At 42.6% G+C, this 17,361-nt stretch overlaps 1 protein-coding gene across 1 annotated transcript; it reads right to left on the bottom strand.

The window, feature by feature from the left end:
• Positions 1 to 610: 610 nt before the first annotated feature.
• On the bottom strand, positions 611 to 15,234 carry ACTR8 (ARP8 actin-related protein 8 homolog (yeast)). The gene is made up of 14 exons (XM_011986173.1): positions 15,006 to 15,234; positions 13,073 to 13,243; positions 11,565 to 11,675; positions 11,118 to 11,222; positions 10,684 to 10,857; positions 10,089 to 10,182; positions 9,426 to 9,558; positions 7,712 to 7,865; positions 6,531 to 6,626; positions 5,901 to 6,041; positions 4,744 to 5,008; positions 3,498 to 3,661; positions 1,101 to 2,696; positions 611 to 797 (listed from the first exon to the last, which is right to left on the bottom strand). The coding sequence occupies exons 1-13, from the start codon at positions 15,126 to 15,128 to the stop codon at positions 2,553 to 2,555; spliced, it is 1,875 nt and encodes a 624-aa protein (XP_011841563.1). The 5' UTR covers positions 15,129 to 15,234; the 3' UTR covers positions 611 to 797; positions 1,101 to 2,552.
• Between the last annotated feature and the right edge of the window lie 2,127 nt (positions 15,235 to 17,361).

The following is a 17,361-nucleotide window of genomic DNA, read 5'->3' as shown; positions in this document are numbered from 1 at the left end:
ATTTTGTCTTCCAACTTTTTACTCTTCTAAAAGCATCTTTAATTTTTTTTTTTTTTTTGAGACGGAGTCTCCCTCTCTCAACCAGGCTGGAGTGCAGTGGCACTCTCTTGGCTCACCATAAGCTCCACCTCCCGGGTTCATGCCATTCTCTTGCCCAAGCCTCCCGAGTAGCTGGGACTACAGGCGCCCGCCACCACGCCGGCTAATTTTTTGTATTTTTAGTAGAGATGGGGTTTCACTGTCTTAGCCAGGATGGTCTTGATCTCCTGACCTCATGATCCGCCCGCCTGGGCCTCCCAAAGTGCTGGGATTACAGGTGTGAGCCTGGCCTAAAAGCATCTTTTTCTTAATGCAGAGGTTACATTATATTAGCATATATGTTTTTTTCTGGGAATGCTTATTTCACACAGCACAATACTGAATCTTCTCTGGAATGTGGATCAATTTCAGATGGATGACTATTAAAATGTGTATATTTGCAGATTACCCTTAAAGGGCCACCTCATGCCTTCTAATTTATGTCTTATGGATAAAAAATCAAAATGAAGCATAAAATAAAAACTGTGTCCAGCTTTACAAGTGGACACTTAGTAATGGCTGAGGCAATATGTTTAATGTAGCAAATTTCACTTATTTGTCATGATCAATTTTCACAGTGCTTGTAAGTGCTGGTAGCAGAAGATGGACATGGTTGAGGTCAAACTTGGACCAGAAACCAACTTCCTTTGAATCAGCTCTACCAGTTATAAGAGCAATATGCTGTTAGGTGAAGAACTATTTAACAAGAAATACATTATGTTTTGTTTTGTTTTTCTGAGACGGAGTCTTGCTCTGTCGCCCAGGCTGGAGTGCAGTGGCGGGATCTCGGCTGCAAGCTCCGCCTCCTGGGTTCACACCATTCTCCTGCCTCAGCCTCCCGAGTAGCTGGGACTACAGGCACCCGCCACCACGGCTAATTTATTGCATTTTTAGTAGAGATGGGGTTTCACCATGTTAGCCAGGATGGTCTCGATCTCCTGACCTCGTGATCCACCCGCCTCGGCTGCCCAAAGTGCTGGGATTACAGGCGTGAGCCACTGCGCCCGGCCCAGATACATTATGTTTTTGAAAACAGGCAGCTGATACAAAATTGCATTGAAACACCCCAGAAACATAAATGACATCAATATTCTATAATGTTGTTAACACATTTAAAAAATAAAACATACAATTTTCAAATTGAAGGCACACATCCCAGTTGGTACTGGCAAGTTTAAACTATTTTTAATACTGGTAGACTCTTCATTTGTAACCTACTGAGCAGTTACAGAGGGTACTCCCATTGATACAAAATGCTCTAGTACCGGCATTTCTCCACATCCAGAGTTTTTTCTGTATTCCATTCTGATTTCCATCTCTTATCTGTTCCCTGCTTTTGTCCTTCCGTCTCACCCCCATCTCCAGCCTTGATAAGCGAGATGGCGGAAGCAGGTGCCTAGGAAGAAGCAGCAGGAAGCAGCATTTTCCCACTCCTCCCAGAGCGCTGGGCTCCCAGACTGTGTTCCTGTCTCTGGACAATGCCTTCTCTTCCTCCTGGGCTCAGAGGGTTTCACTAGAGCCTGGACCACCAGTGGTAATAGCTGTATTATTTAGATTTTGCTTCAGGATGCTCAGAGGTTAATGTCAACTAATCATACTGAACATCATGAACTCCAGCAGCTTTCACTTAATCCTTCAGGTAAAGGAAAATTGGGGCTTGATGACTAAGTTTGTAGTATTAATAACTACATCAGTCACCATTATCAGTATAACACAAGAACTCTAAATTGTACCCAAATCATTTCTATTTAGCTTTAGGAAGAAAACAAGATTTCCTTTTCAGCATTTGTTCTGTTTTGGCCAAATAAAAACTGTTTTCTTTCTTCCTCCAAGCTCACCCTAGGGCATGTCAGATAACAAAAGCTAGTCTGCCCAGCCTTCCATCTTTACTTTTGGAAATTGAGACTTGAATGGGTCCCATTCTTTTTCTGTAATCCAACAGAAAATGAAAAAAACCAAAAACCACCAAAACTTTTTCCCCCTATTTGGGATTCTAAAAGGACATATGAGTCACATCATAAGTGCATTTAACTCAGACAACTTTAGATCCTAATGAAAGAGAGAGAATGGCATGAGTGGACAGTTCTCCGTCGTCACACACTACCCCTCATGGTTTTATGAGGCTGCCTGCTGATGAGATTCAACGAGCCAACTTAAATGAAGGGCTTCACCACATGAGAAACTTCAATAGCAATGTCTACATCACTGGGGAGTTTATGAGACCCTGAGAGAGGGCAAGGGAGTTTACAACTGAAGAGTAAGTTCCTATTTATTCTCAAATGCCCTGACCAAACTGCTCAAAAGCAGTTTATAATTTCAAACCAATGTCATGTCCTCAACATAAAGTTCAAATTCATTTACTGTCCATGACACTTAAGCATCTAGGCCAATAAATTACAATACATATATTCTGTAAGAGTCTTTTATACCAAGAAGCTTGTTTTTGGTCTTCAGCAGTGACATTTCCTCCCCATTCACCACACAAACGCAGCCCGCTCTCGTAACATGCGGACACCAAAGCGCTGCCACTCTCGCTGATAAATCCACAGTTCCTGTGTTGTATCCAAACAAGCCAACACTGCCCCTCCTTTCCATGCAATCAGTCGGGGGTCCATGTCCTAGAAAAGGGATGAAGACATTTTAGCCTAATCACATAAGATACATACTCAATCATTTACTTGAATATGGGGCCGAGAAAAATCCCTGCTGAGTCAATACCTAGTAAGCCAGGCTTTCAACCTGTATTAAAGACAGTAGTACTTATGAACTAAAGGCATCTTTCTCTTTCAATAGCCAAGAAAACTTTTAAATTTTTATAACTAAAGATGCTATTATTTACTACTATTGCACAAATACTGTTTACCCTGTACACAGGAACATATACAAATGACTTATTTATTTCGAAGTTTGAATGGAATAAATAGATCCCCACAATCCCTCCCTCAGGATTAAAAAGAAATAGGAACATTTCCAGGAATTGTTAGTGACATTTAATAAAACACACAAAATCTATTTCTAAATTCCTGGGTTTATCTTTCAAGATAGTTCAAACCAAAAAGATCCTTAAACATCATCTGGTCCAGGGACCAGAAGTAGATCCTTCATATAAAAAAGAGATTAAAATGGAGCTGTTCTGGCTGGCAGGGCTTGAGAGCAGTCCGTCCTCCCCTTGCCCAACAAAGGTGGAATTCAGTCATGCTAGTTTGGGGAGCGCGGCAGGGGAAAGCAGCAGAAATCCAGTACCTTAGGCCAGAGCACCTTCCACCACATCTATGGCTTGCTGAAATTAACTTTCCCACTTGCCCTAAGCCCTCAAGAACTCCTCAGACACAAGCCCATGCCTCCTGGGATCTGATCTGCCCACATACAAGGCTGGTTTCATTTGTATACAGTCCAACTTGCAGAATAAAACAACCTACCTTAGGCCTTGTGATCACATCCACATTTTCAATAATTCGCCTGAACGATGGTGGCATTTTGTTGAGAATTCTGTGCTGCAGAAATTCTTGAGCTTTATGAAACATCAAACCACCTCCCACCACTAGGATGGAGCTGTACATCTTCTTTTTGGTATCATCGGATGCTGAAAAGACAGTGACATCCTCCATGCTTTTCTCTCCACATTCATAATTCTAGGCCAAGCCACCAACACCTCTTGCTTGGGCAAGTGCAATAGCCTTCTCAAAGATTTCCCTCCAGCCCACCCTCCACACTGCAGCCAGGGGAACCCTACAAAACACAAATGTAGGCGTGTTGCCACGCCACTGCAATCCTACTTGCAGGATTAGGATCAAAATTTTTAACAGTCCGAGTGTGGTGGCTCACGCCTGTAATCCCAGAACTATGGGAGGCCAAGGCGGGTGGATCACCAGGTCAGGAGTTCGAAACCAGCCTGGCCAACATAGTGAAACCCTGTCCCTACTAAAAAGACAAAAATTAGCTGGGAATGGTAGTGTGTGCACCTATAGTCCCAGCTACTTGGGAGGCTGAGGCAGGAGAATCACTTGAACCCAGGAGGCAGAGGTTATGGTGAGCCGAGATCACGCCATTGCACTCCAGCCTGAGCAAGAGAGACTCTGTCTGAAAAAAAATAAATAAATAAAATATTTAAAGGGACCCACAAGATCCACTATGGGTGGTCCTCACCCGCTTCTCTAGCCTCATCCTCACACTCTGCTTCCCAGCCACATTGATCTTCACAGGCTTCTTCCTCTACCCCATCTGTTACTGCTAACTGACCCCTTTCATCATCCTTTACAAGGGCCACCTTCCTCAAGGAAGCTTTCCCTGCCTCCCACCTTCCATACCATCCCCTAGGGAATAAAGATTCTATGTGAAATTCCTCAAATTATTACACAAATGTGAAATTACCACTAGCAGGTGCTACAAAGTTGAGCGAAAGGATACTGACTGCTCAACAGTACCCTGCCAGCGGTAATTCCACATTTGTGTAATAATTTGACTTATTTTGGCTTCTTCCACTAGGCTATAAACCCATCCTACCTCATTAATGGATTCCCAACACCTGGCAATGCAAGTCAAGTAGGCGCTTAACTGTTTTTCATTGAATATGTTATACTGCACAAGTATATCCTAGACTGAACTAATTTATTTAACTGCTATCTTGTTTCACTGTTATCTCCCGGTCTCCCTGGATGTGCTTACAACAGCAGTCTATGCTATGAAGGATGGCTTTATCCAGGCCCAGGGCTTTCCCTTCAAACAGCGAGATGGCAGTCTTCCTGGACATCAGTGCAGTGAGGGCCTCCTCGGAATCGTTGCCAGCCATCAGGCCATCTCCCTGTGAGGACCCCAAATCTACTTCTTGGGAATGGAGTCTTTCTGGAAGATCAGAGGACTGGCCACGAAGATCCCCTTCAAATCCAATAGGTTTGGATGCAGACTTTCGGTCAGCAGTAGCTTTTGCAGACTTTAAATCAAAAGGACAATCAAGTAGGTGGTATTACTACAACAGAACACTGTTGATGTTGTCTAGCTAGATCCCTCCCTACCCTACTACTATGCACTAGTATAAAACAAAAGTCACGCAGCAATACAACAACTGCCCAGCACCCATTCCCAGGTAACAGGAATGAGAGACGGTGCACAGATAAAGATGCTCTGACCATTCCAAAGCAGGGTAGCTGCCGGTAGGCAGGGTGGCTCTCAGAACTGTATCATCACTGGTTAGATTTTAAAACTGAAAAACCAGTGCAGACAGACTTTATTCCCCGTGCCCTGAGTTTTTAAATGGAGTATTCCAGTGGGATTCATGGGCCATGACTGTTAAGGAATTCTTACTTTCAGATCCTATCAGTCCACCTCATGTTTGCCTCTGGGGAGGAACAAAGACTAGAAAATCTAGTCTCCATCATAAGCTGGTGCTGTTTCATTAGCAGACAAGACCTTTAATTTGTGCCCCTGTACCAGACATCGTATTACGGGGATCCGCTTTCAACAAAGGAATTCAGCTCTTTGGCTATGCCATGCATCTTTCACAAAATTAAGTAACAGGTGAGATTTTAATGAAAATACTGCTGAAAAAATATTCAGAAGTAGATAATGTAAGTAAATGATACACACCAAAAGGAAAGTGTCATTAACTTTTAAATGTATGGACTAGCATTCAGAAAATTAATGTTTGCTGAATAGAGAAATCTGCCTTCCAGATTTTAAACTCAGACTTCAGTTGATCTACAATTCTAAAAGCTATATCAGTGTTATGCTGGAAGATAGAACTGATTACAATGGCCTATTAACGCTGGACAAATTTCTCCTTCAGGGACAAAACTCTCTCTTCTCCTACCAGAATTGCTACGGACCTGTTCTTGTTTGCTCTGTGTGGCCAACAGGTAATGTTCATCGTGAGGATCCTCAGGATCGCCCTGAGATCTGTGCTGCAAAGTCGTCATTTTCTGTCCAACAATTCCAAAAGTTGCGGGGTAGAACAAAGCCATTGGAGCCTGTACATGGAAGGAAAAGAGTGATCAACAAAAGATACTGCCTCCTGAAAAAAACTGATCCACTAAACACTGTTCTTCTAAAAACAAAACTGGCAGATCAGATTCTCTAAGTTAGACTAGGCAATCTTCTCTTTTGGGAGTGGCATTATTTCTCTGGTGTACCACGGGCCAGAAAACTCACTCATCATCCAACTAGATGGGTGATATGACACCATATGAGAGAAATCTCAAAACAAATATAAAGTACTTCATAATCTACTTCATAATTTCCTAAAAAGAATGCTACCTTTCTCTCTAATTAACAACTCCTCATATAGGGGCTAACTAGATGTTTTTCTATACCAGTGGCTTAAATGTTGGCTTAGTGGATAATCTACAATCAGTTGACATTCTGATCTCACAATGTTTCCAGCAAGTGCATATTCTCTCAGTGTGACTGAACCTGGATAACTTTCCTTCTACCCATGGAAACAGACACCTGTAAGTTACCTGGAGTTTTTCATCTCCTAATCGAAACTGGTAAAGCAGGGCAGGAGAATCAGGATGTCGAATCTGAAACTCATGGTCCTGAAGCCCAGAGATGTCCTGATTCCAGGAAAAGATGCTGTCAGTGAATCAGTAAGAATGCATGTAAACTCTTCAAATTATGCTTCAGCCTCACCATCATCTAAATATCACCTATAAAAAGGACAACCTACAGCTTTGTACCACTCTCACTATAACTTAAAATAGGAATTCAGCTATACTTTGTTCCTCTATCTAAAATTTCTGGAATTTCTACTGTTTGCATTATTTGTTTTCTCCATTATCAATATACATTAGTACAAACAATGACCCAAATCAATAAGCAAATTCCCTCAGTAACTGGGAAATTTACAGTATTTTTATGTTTCCCTAATTTTTTAAAATTTAGTACCTGAAAAAAGTAAAAACAAGTCTCAAACAAAAAAAGGATACCAATCCATATATAGCAATGATTAAACATTGTCTGCAATATTAAGAAAGTGCTTCAAATTATAACATTTAACAAAATGTCTGTACTTACATATTTACCTACTATCCTCCTTACACCTAAAGGTTTATCTTCACCTTTTATCAAGATGAGACAGAGAAATTTGCTAAACTCTGTTTCCTGAAAAAATCAAACTGTTTTCCAGAGCCTGAAACACACCCTCACTGCTTAGACCTTAGCAAAAAAACCCAAAAAACTTTCACTCCTTAAGGGCTTTCTCCTCAAGGCTTTATCTTGGGTTGAAAAAGGCAGTATAATGCTGATACTTTATTTTTTTATTTATTTATTTTGAGACCGAGTCTCACTTTGTCGCCCAGGCTGGAGTGCAGTGGCGCAATCTCAGCTTACTGTAAGCTCCGCCTCCCGGGTTCACGCCCTTCTCCTGCCTCAGTCTCCTGAGTAGCTGGGACTACAGGCGCCCGCCACCGCGCCTGGCTAATTTTTTGTATTTTTAGTACAGACGGGGTTTCACCGTGTTAGCCAGGATGGTTTCAATCTCCTGAACTCGTGATCCGCCCACCTTGGCCTCCCAAAGTGCTGGGATTACAGGTGTGAGCCACCGCGCCCAGCCAATGCTGTTACATTTTAAAGTATCTTTTAAATCTCTTAACTTTTTCCTAGAAACAAAAATAATCAGCAATATTGATTCTGCTCCCACCTGATCTAAATGACAAAAAGTTTCTTTAAGGTGTTGCAGAAGAAGACAATCCATTTTATTTGTTAACTGGCATTCTCTGTAAGGGAACCCAGCTCGCTGCATTAGCCAGTAAAAACATCTTGACACATCAGATCCTCCATATGCCAGACAAAGCCTAAAGTTAAGAGAAAAGGGTAGATGGTTAATCTGTTGGTTAAGAAGGTGCAAAAGGTGTTTGAAGAAATCCATTAAAGGCTGGGCATGGTGGTTCCTGCCTGTAATCCCAGCACTTTGGGAGGCCAAGATGGGCAGATCACTTGAGGCGAGGAGTTCAAGACCAGCTGGCCAATATGGCGAAACCCTATCTCTACTAAAAATACAAAAATTAGCCAGGCATGGTGATGCACACCTGTAATCCCAGCTACGTGGGAGGCTGAGGCACAAGACTTGCTTGAACCCGGGAGGCGGAGGTTGCAGTGAGCCAAGAGATCACGCCACTGCACTCCAGCCTGGATGACAGAGTGAGATTCTATCTAAAAAAAACATAAAAAAACAAACAAAAATGTCCATTAAACACAGTGATATATAGCAAGTTCCAAGAAATGTATGTTGAATGGACAGAATGAATGGATGGAAGGGAGAAAAGGAACTTTAGCAAAAACCAGTGGGGGGCACCTAAAGTAGTCATGATGTTTGAAAATGTATCTGAGAAACCCAATACTCACTATTAAATCCAGCTCACTTCCCAGTCAATATGTGTTTATCATATGACAGTTGTTTGGAGGTCTACACTCACTAGCATATAAGGCAACAATGACAATACAAGACAAACTTATGAGAGAACAGTTTAGAGAAAGCTGTCTACTAAGAAGGCTTCTACAATTTGGGAAGACAGCTGCTGTATTATTTTATTGGCAGGAAACGTGGGTCCAGCATTTTCTCCACACTTTGAGACCCAGTGGCACTGGATATTCTAACAACGGATGAGCCAAAATAAAATGGATTTTAGAATGTACTAGTACTTGGGGTGGGAGGCAGCAGATGACCCTTTCTCATGGACAATTTAAGCCCTCTTTTAAAGACTCAAACTGCCTAATGTGGAGGACGGGAAGAATGAAAGCATCCTGAGGGGCAGCAAGAAGCCATCTCTGGAGCACAAAATGCTTCAGAGAGCCCACACCTGCATTACCTGAGTGTGCTCACATATGTCAGGCTTGCCTGAAGAAGGACAAGCTGCAAATCTGGTCCTGATAGTAATTTTCTTTACCTGTCTATCATCATAAAGTTACTCACCCACAGAACACCACTATGACAAAAAAATGCAGATATTCAAAACACTAGCCAGATAGTTCAGATTGAAAAAGTCGATTTCCTCCTACATGACTTGCCGAAATAAAGCTCTGCTATAAGGGTGTGATTAGTAGCTCTGTGCCAAACCACAGCTAAAGACATGAAGCTACCGTTTACATTTCCTCTATGGGAAAGCACATAAAACATACCAGGACTTTCAGGGGCTGCTGATGTAAATCCGTATTAAGAAGTTCCAATGGGAAGGGTAAAATGATTCGTTTTCGCCTTGCTGGAATTTGCACTTCCATAATCTTGCTGGTTTCCTATGCAGACTTTTGAATATATGGTTATCTTATAATTTTTAACCTGTGATTTTTTATTATTTACAGTTGAACAGATTATGAGGGAAGAGGGAACAGGGAATGCCACCTTCCAAGTTCCTCACCGAGTATTCCGATGAGACACCCCATCCTCCACACAGCATACGCTTGTCTTCTGGTCCCCAACGTCTACAATACACGTGCTGCTTAAGCCACTGCCATAGGTGGCACACACAGACTCCTGATGGACCACGATCCCTGGGGAAAAAAAAAAAGGCAGAGTAGTGATCAACTGTAGAGCAGCAAAGATCCCAAAACAGATAATCAACTGAAGTTGGGAGCCTAGGGACTTCTGGGCAGGGTATCTGAGGAACACTGATCCTTTCAGAATAAGCATTTAAATAAGTCGGGCACAGTGGCTCACGCCTGCCATCCCAACACTTTGGGAGGCTGAAGCAGGCGGATCACGAGGTCAGGAGATCGAGACCATCCTGGCTAACACAGTGAAACCCCATCTCTACTAAAAAATACAAAAAATTAGCCGGGTGTGGTGGCGGGCGCCTATAGTCCCAGCTAATCAGGAGGCTGAGGCAGGAGAATGGCGTGAATCCAGGAGGCGGAGCTTGCAGTAAGCCGAGATAGCGTCACTGCACTACAGCCTGGGCGACAGAGTGAGACTCCATCTCAAAATAAATAAATAAATAAATAAATCCATAAATTAGATTAACTCTGTCATTAAAGAAAGAAAATTCCATTTAAAATAGGTTTCACTGGGATATCAGACATACCTGAAAAGCCCATCTTCATTAGTATCATATTCACTAGTTCCTTCACATGCTGTTTATTATAGATATCAGGAATTAACAAGATACATCTATAATACTAAAAAGAAGAACAAAGATAAAAGGGTTAACACTCGAGTCTCGTCAGGTCAAATTCACCACTTCTTTTTAGAGAGACTTCCCCTCAAAGGAGTAGCAGCTACGGATACACACCCAGAATAAAAGCTCAAACCTCTGTATTATCCTATGGGTTTTATAAAGAAATAAAAAATGCTCAAGTGTTTTTTTTCCTTGAAATTATTAAAAACTTGTAAAATGAAAAATAAGACAACTGATGTGTCAGTAAGGTCCAAAGAGAAGACAAAAATAAGCAAGCTTGCTGATTTGAGTAATAGAGACACCAAAGAAACAGAGAAAGAATAAAAGCACTAGAAGGGAATTAACTGAAGAAGAAAAGACATCCTCAAGCCACTAAGATCCTCACCCTGAAGGCCAAGAATGCATCAAGAAGGACACTATATTACAAACAACTCGGTAATGTGTACTTTCATTGACCAAGAATCTTAAAAACAATCCAAATTAACTGAGAATTTTAACTTACCTTTAAATCTTTCAGTGGGATTTCCAAGTATTTTTGTATCGCATGAGACCATATTACTTCAATATCTGCCAGAACAGCTGTAAGAGAGCCCCCAGGGCCTGGATGAATATTTAACTGACCTCTTCTGATAGGCCAGTGAATATTGTAACAGTCCAGTGGATTAACATACAAGGCCTAGAAAAGGAGGAGGGAGATGAGTACTTTGTTAAAACTTTCCTCTCAAGGTTTTCTGGATTCATATCCAAAAATCTAACTAACGTTTGCTGAATGTGAGAAATGTTGAGAGTGATATAGGAGTCGGTGGGACTATCTGGTACTCAAAGTAGGGTTATAGAGTGCTAGGAAATGACTAGGACTCAGTGGCAACATAAGTGAATTTTAGGAGGAGGATCAGGTTCCCCTTCTTCCATTCTTAGTGTAAAGAAGTTTCTTACCTCCTCTCCTACTAAATACTCAGGGTGATGAGATGTGTTTGTCCACTTATTTCCCGAACAGTGATCTAAAATTGCAGGTCGCATCTGCTTATTGTAAGAGCGTGCCTGAAAAGAAAAACCATCAGAAAATTATCTCAATTTATTCAAGGCAGGGGCAACATAAGGGTCTCCTTTTCTTTTCTCTCCCACACTAGATACATTGGCAAATTTTAATCACAAATATTTGGCAAAATACATCAACTTGCCTACCCCCACCTCATAGATTATGTGCCTTGCCTAAGCATTTGTAACACTGACTCGGGTATTCTGTAAGTAGTTATAGGGGGTTTTCTTCCTTTATAAGGAACTCCCATCTTGTATTTGCATAGTGATACAGGAAGAACATGTGAATGGTATTATGATACAAATAGTGGTGATAAAAGAATAAATCTGAAGAGTTGATCGAACCTGTTCAGGGGACACAGGAATGCGTCTTGTACCATTGGACATCTTTTTAGACCATATTGCTTGATCCACCATTTTAAGGCCATTTTGTCTTTGTTCATTACTTTCCGGTTTCTGGGGGGGAAAAATGAAAGATGAGCAGTACAAAGGATTTAATGAGAAGAGAAAGCAATTCAAAAACTACTAATTTAATCCAATCTTTGGAAATGCTCCTTTATCAACAAGTAGCATTTCCTTAATCTTTATCACATGTACTACTCTTAAGAATTCCCTCCAGCCTGGGCAACATGGCAAAACACCATCTCTACAAAAAATACAAGAAATTAGCTGGGTGTGGTGGCACAGGCCTGTGGTCCCAGCTACTTGGGAGACTAAGGCGAGAGGACTGCTTGAGCCCAGGAGGTGGAGGGTGCAATGAGCCGAGGTCACACCACTGCACTCCAGCCTGAAGAACAGAGCAAGACCCTGTCTCAAGACAAGAAAAAAAGAATTCCCAGGAATCTTTTATAAGTCAAAAGCAGCCCTCGCTATAAAACAACTAAATGCTAAATTTTCAAGTGATTTTTCATAAAATTTCTCACAGCACTAATCAAAGCATATCTACTTCATGTTTACAAAGTATTTCAGAAACTCTTCCATACAATTATATGATTCTTATGTTTATAATTTTGACAATGTCACATTCCTTCATATGTTGATCAGCAAGTGTTCTCATTATTATAGTATAAAGAAAATGTCCATAAATATCTTTACATAAATGTTTTTTGATTTTTATTTCTTAAACGTATTTCCTAAAGTAGAATTACAAGATCCAAAGATAAATAATGAAGTATAGACTCTTATATCAGCAAGTTATATTTAAACTTACAACTGGACTTACGTAGGGTCTGCTAGTTACACTAAAAAATGGAACCCTAAGGCCTACTATCAGAATTAAAGAAACTTTACATTCCCAAAACTATCCTTGACTTAAAACTTCAAAGTAAAATGTGGATGATGTAACATATAGATTTATCACTGATCACAAAGAATTTTCCTGATAATCACCATCTGTAACATAGGATAAAGTTGATTCTTACCGCAAGAAAAATTTTTTTTTGCCTTGAAATTATGGTTAATCTAAGACCATAAGTGCTTATTGTAACAATCTAATTTGCTAATGGATTGAAATAGTATCTCTCTCAGATACTTACAGTTTAAATATGGCTTAACCACTAAGTTTAAGCCTGTTAACAAGGACCTGAATGTATCACTTTAAGTGAGTGATGATTCTGTGTCTTCCATTATAGAACACCTTCATCAACATTCAATTCACCCTGAAAGACTTACTTTTGTTGTAACTAATTCTTTATATCTCAAGTCACTAGCTCTGATGAAAAATGAGTGACATTATTATTTTAAAACACAGCAAAGCTATGAAGACCTTTCTTTAAGATTCTGACGTACTTAAGTGTCTACGCCCTCCCAGGGAAACAGCCTTAGGCTTTCTCTCCAGGTCATTTTTGACTTACATTTAGTCCCTCCCTTAGAAGCCAACTGTCCTTGTATAGGGGTTGCCCTTGTTGTTTGTGTCTTCGCGCAATGACATGAGGAATGCTGGCAGGAAGAGTGTCTGTGGCTCGACCAATCCTTAAAGTTGTTGAACCTGGATGTATGACAATGATGAAGTTGCTCTGGATTTGCTGCAGATATAAAACATAGATGTGTGACCTTCGTAAATAATATGCCGGTAACAAAGTTAAACAACATACACATAACAAGCTAAACTAAGAAGCTGACTCAAAGGTATCAAAATAATTCAGTAAAGAGAGTTCTTTGAGAAGTATCCAATTACTGCTCTCTACCTAAACACAAACTTATTATGTTCCCTTGACGTGAGTCATAGTACATAGCTTGACAAATATTTGTTTAAATGAATGAAACAAAAATTATCCACGACAAATTAACATACAGTTCCTGAGCATTTATGTGACTGAAGAAACATTGCTATAGAATCCAGGCCCAGGCTCTGAATTCACAGATCTGTCTGCAAATTCAGACTGCCACTTCCTTGCTCTGAATGAAGTTCCCACACTTCACCAGTTACTATGAGGATTAAATGAGTTATACATGTAACTCAGAGCTGGGCCACCAGAAGCATTTGAGGAATGTTGACTTTTACTATAGTAAAGCCTTTCAACGTGATCCACTGCCTTCACAAGAAGTCAGACTCTGTGGCTTACATGACCCTCATGATATGGCCCCCGCTGTGATCTCCAGTCCCCTTCCTTAACTCCAGACACCCTAATCTACCGCTGGGCCTCCAACACTTCACATCCTCTGTTGGCACAAGTCTCTTCCACACTGTTCTTCTTTCCTGAGATTCCCTCCTCCCTCTGGTTAGCTCCTAATCACCTTCAGGACTCTAAACAGATGTCACCTCACCTCCTTTGAAGAAACCCTCCCTGACTGTTGGGGATGGAGGAGGTACTTGCTTGAGTGCCCAATACTGCCCTCTGCACAAGCCCATTCCATGCCATGCTCTGATATCTACTGTCCTATCTCCAAGTGTGAGCTCTCCCCTCCTAATCACCCCCACCCAGAGTAGGAGAATCCTAGAGGGAAGCATCTGGCAAGGCCCTTACAGACCATCCAGTCAGCCTTCTCAACTAGCTGGATGGAGAAACCAGGCCTGTCCAAGAGTAATGGCCACTCTGGGCTTGCCGTGTGCCAGGCACTGTCATAGTAGTGATAGCTAACTAGTAGCTGCCCTATGTGAGCACTTATGTGAATTGTACACTGCCTGTGCCCGTTTTCCTACGTGAATGCTGTTTTAGTTACTGATCAGTAAGGTTTTGTGTGCATGCATACGTCTAAGGTCCTTTGCCAGGCATGCTACTGCAAATAATTTTTCTGGTTAGTTTAGTTTGGTCTAATCGTGTTGTTTTTGATACACAAGCTCTTAAAATATATTTAGACAAATGTCCACCATTTCTTTGCTTGAAATAACTTCCATTATCTGAGATTTCTTAACAAAGGAAAAAACCTGGACCCCGAACTATCTCTTAACAAGTACAGGCTGACGCTCCCAGTGAGCCAGCCTGGTGCTAAACTCTATCTGCCACCATTTAACCCTCACGGCAACCTGCGAGGCGGCTGGTATCACCGTGGTCGTTTTATCGTCGGGAAGCTGAGGCCACAGCCCGGGCCGCAGGGCACACAGCCAGCCGGTAGGGCGTGCGGGGGGACGGAGCGGTGTCCCTGCGGGGCCTCCGCCTGGCTCCTAGCCCTCCGCGTCTCGGCGCGCCACGACCCGGAAAGGAACGACCACTTCCGCACTCCCCACCAGGGGCTGGGGCCTGCAGGGAGGACTCGAAGCCTCCAGCGGCCTCCCGCCCCCTGCCCGGCAGCGGAGGACCCAAGCAAGGGTAAAGGGTTCTAACCCAGACCGGTCCCAAGCCGCACCTCCTGCAGCGACTCCGGCACCAGCGCGGGCACGATGGGCCGCTTCACGCCCCGCTGCTCCTTCTCCTTCTCTCCGCCCTTCTCCTTCCCGTTCTCCGCGTCACCCTTCTCAGCCTGGGTCATCGTGGCCGCCAACACCCACCAACCTCTCGCTTCAGCTCCGCAGCCACGACTGCCGGGACGGAAGGGCCACCGCGCAGGCGCACGGCCGGGTGCCCACAGTCAAGATGGCCGCCGCGGAGTCGTCCCAGAGGGCTCCGGAAAGGCGAGGGCGGGGCTGCCCGGCGCTGGGGCTGGGGGCGGGGTGTCCTTGTGGATTGACTGGGTGGGGTGTTTCTGTGATTAGTCCTGACTGTGTAGGGTGCGAGCAACATAGTACACGTAGCTTTTTGAGCGTCTAGTGGGGGTCGGCTGATAACCCGCAACTTATTTCGTCCTCACAGACGTCTCTTCTCCTGGATTCCCAGATACTGTATGTACTCTTAATTTTTCTCATATGTCCTCATGTTCAGTCCACCTCTAATGTTGGGGTTAGGTCTTTTCCAGACACACTCCTTGGGTGACTATCCAGTTTCCTGGCTTTAACAATGAATACGACTCCCAAATATATATCTAGGCTGAACCTCTCACAGAGATTCGGATTGATAACCAGTGCCTACTTGGTCTCTCCATCTGGATTGCCTACAAGGCACTGCAAACTTAAATATGTTCAAAATGTAACTCTTGATTCCCTCCCCTCTTACTTTCACCATCTCAGTAAATGTCATTTTGATTCTTCGCTTGTCAACAGCTTCTACATCCAATCCATCAGTAAATCCTGCAGTCTCTAAAATAGATCTTGAATTCATCCACTTCTCCATGCCCGTGCCACTACCTAGCCCAAGCCACTTTCATCTCACCTGGATGACAACATCAGCCTCTTAACTCGAATTCCTTGTCCTGTCCCCCTATATCTGTTCTTATATAGTTGCCCACATGTTGTTTTAAAATATGTAGTTAATACTATGGACCCAGCACTCCACTAAGACTTATCTCAAAAATTAGATGTCACTCATGCTTTAAACTCTAATGGTTTCCCTTTGCTCAAGGAACAGAATCTAAACAAACCACCACCTAAAGACCATATCTAGTTATTGCTGTGTTTCTAATTTCACCTCACACCACTCTCCCCATTCCTTGGCATTTCCAGCTACACTTGTTTTATCTTTCTCAGACACGCCAAGCCCCTCCCGTTATCGGGCTGTTGCACTTGCTGTTCATTTTGCCTTGGATGCTCTTCCCTCAGCTGTCTTATTCTCGCGTCTGAACTCAAATGTCACCTCAGGCCTTCTGCAGTTATCCTCTCACCATCCTATTCCCTTTGAAGCATGAAGCATTAGTCTGTAATTATCATGCCTGCTCACTTACTGTCTTCCACACTAGAATGTAAGCTCCGTGAGACTTTGCCAGTTATCTTCAGTACATGGTAGGTGCCCAATAAGCATGTGATGACTAAATACTAAATAAAGAACTCTTTGGTAAAAATGTAATCCATTTTACAGGTGAGTGAAGTGGGATAAAATGGCATAACTCACTCAAGATCATAAGCTATTGAGTAGCAAAGACAAGAGTTAAGCACAAGTGCTCAAGAACCTGTGTTTTACACTGTCTGAAGTGCAAAGAACACCTGAATGTCAAATGCAGCCAGGACTCTGGGATAAGACCCGAGGAACAAGTCCTGCAGCAGCAGTGCTAGGAGACAGAAGAGGACCATGGTTCGCATGCTCAGGAAAAGCCATCAGTAACAACAATCAACCACCTACTGAGACTCTGCCATGGTCTCCCCACTATAAAGTGGAGGTTTAATAATGCCTCTGCCATTCACTGGCAATACAATCTAGGAAGCTGCAAAACTTTACTGAACCCTCGCATGTGTCTGTATAATGAAAATGTCATTATACATTTACCTCACTTTGCATATATGTATACATTATATGTATCCCTCACTTCGTCAGAATTTAAAATGTGTAAAAATTTACAGGCTGGGCATTGTGGCTCACACGTGTAATCCCAGCATTTAGGGAGGCCATAGCGGGAGATCACTTGAGCCCAAAAGGTCAAGGCTGCGGTGAGCAGCCACTGTACTCCAGCCTGGATAAGACTGAGACCCTGTCTCAAAAAAAAAAAAAAAAAGGCTGGGCACAGTGGCTCGAGCCTGTAATCCCAGCACTTTGGGAGGCCGAGATGGGTGGATCACGAGGTCAGATATTGAGACCATCCTGGCTAACACAGTGAAACCCCATCTCTACTAAAAAAATACAAAAAAACTCGCCGGGCGAGGTGGCGGGTGCTTGTAGTCCTAGCTACTCGGGAGGCT

This window comes from Mandrillus leucophaeus, unplaced genomic scaffold, assembly GCF_000951045.1.
Source record: "Mandrillus leucophaeus isolate KB7577 unplaced genomic scaffold, Mleu.le_1.0 Scaffold296, whole genome shotgun sequence".
Lineage (NCBI taxonomy): Eukaryota > Metazoa > Chordata > Mammalia > Primates > Cercopithecidae > Mandrillus > Mandrillus leucophaeus.
The sequence above is the reverse complement of the archived record's forward strand: the minus strand, read 5'-3'. Positions and strand labels throughout refer to the sequence as shown.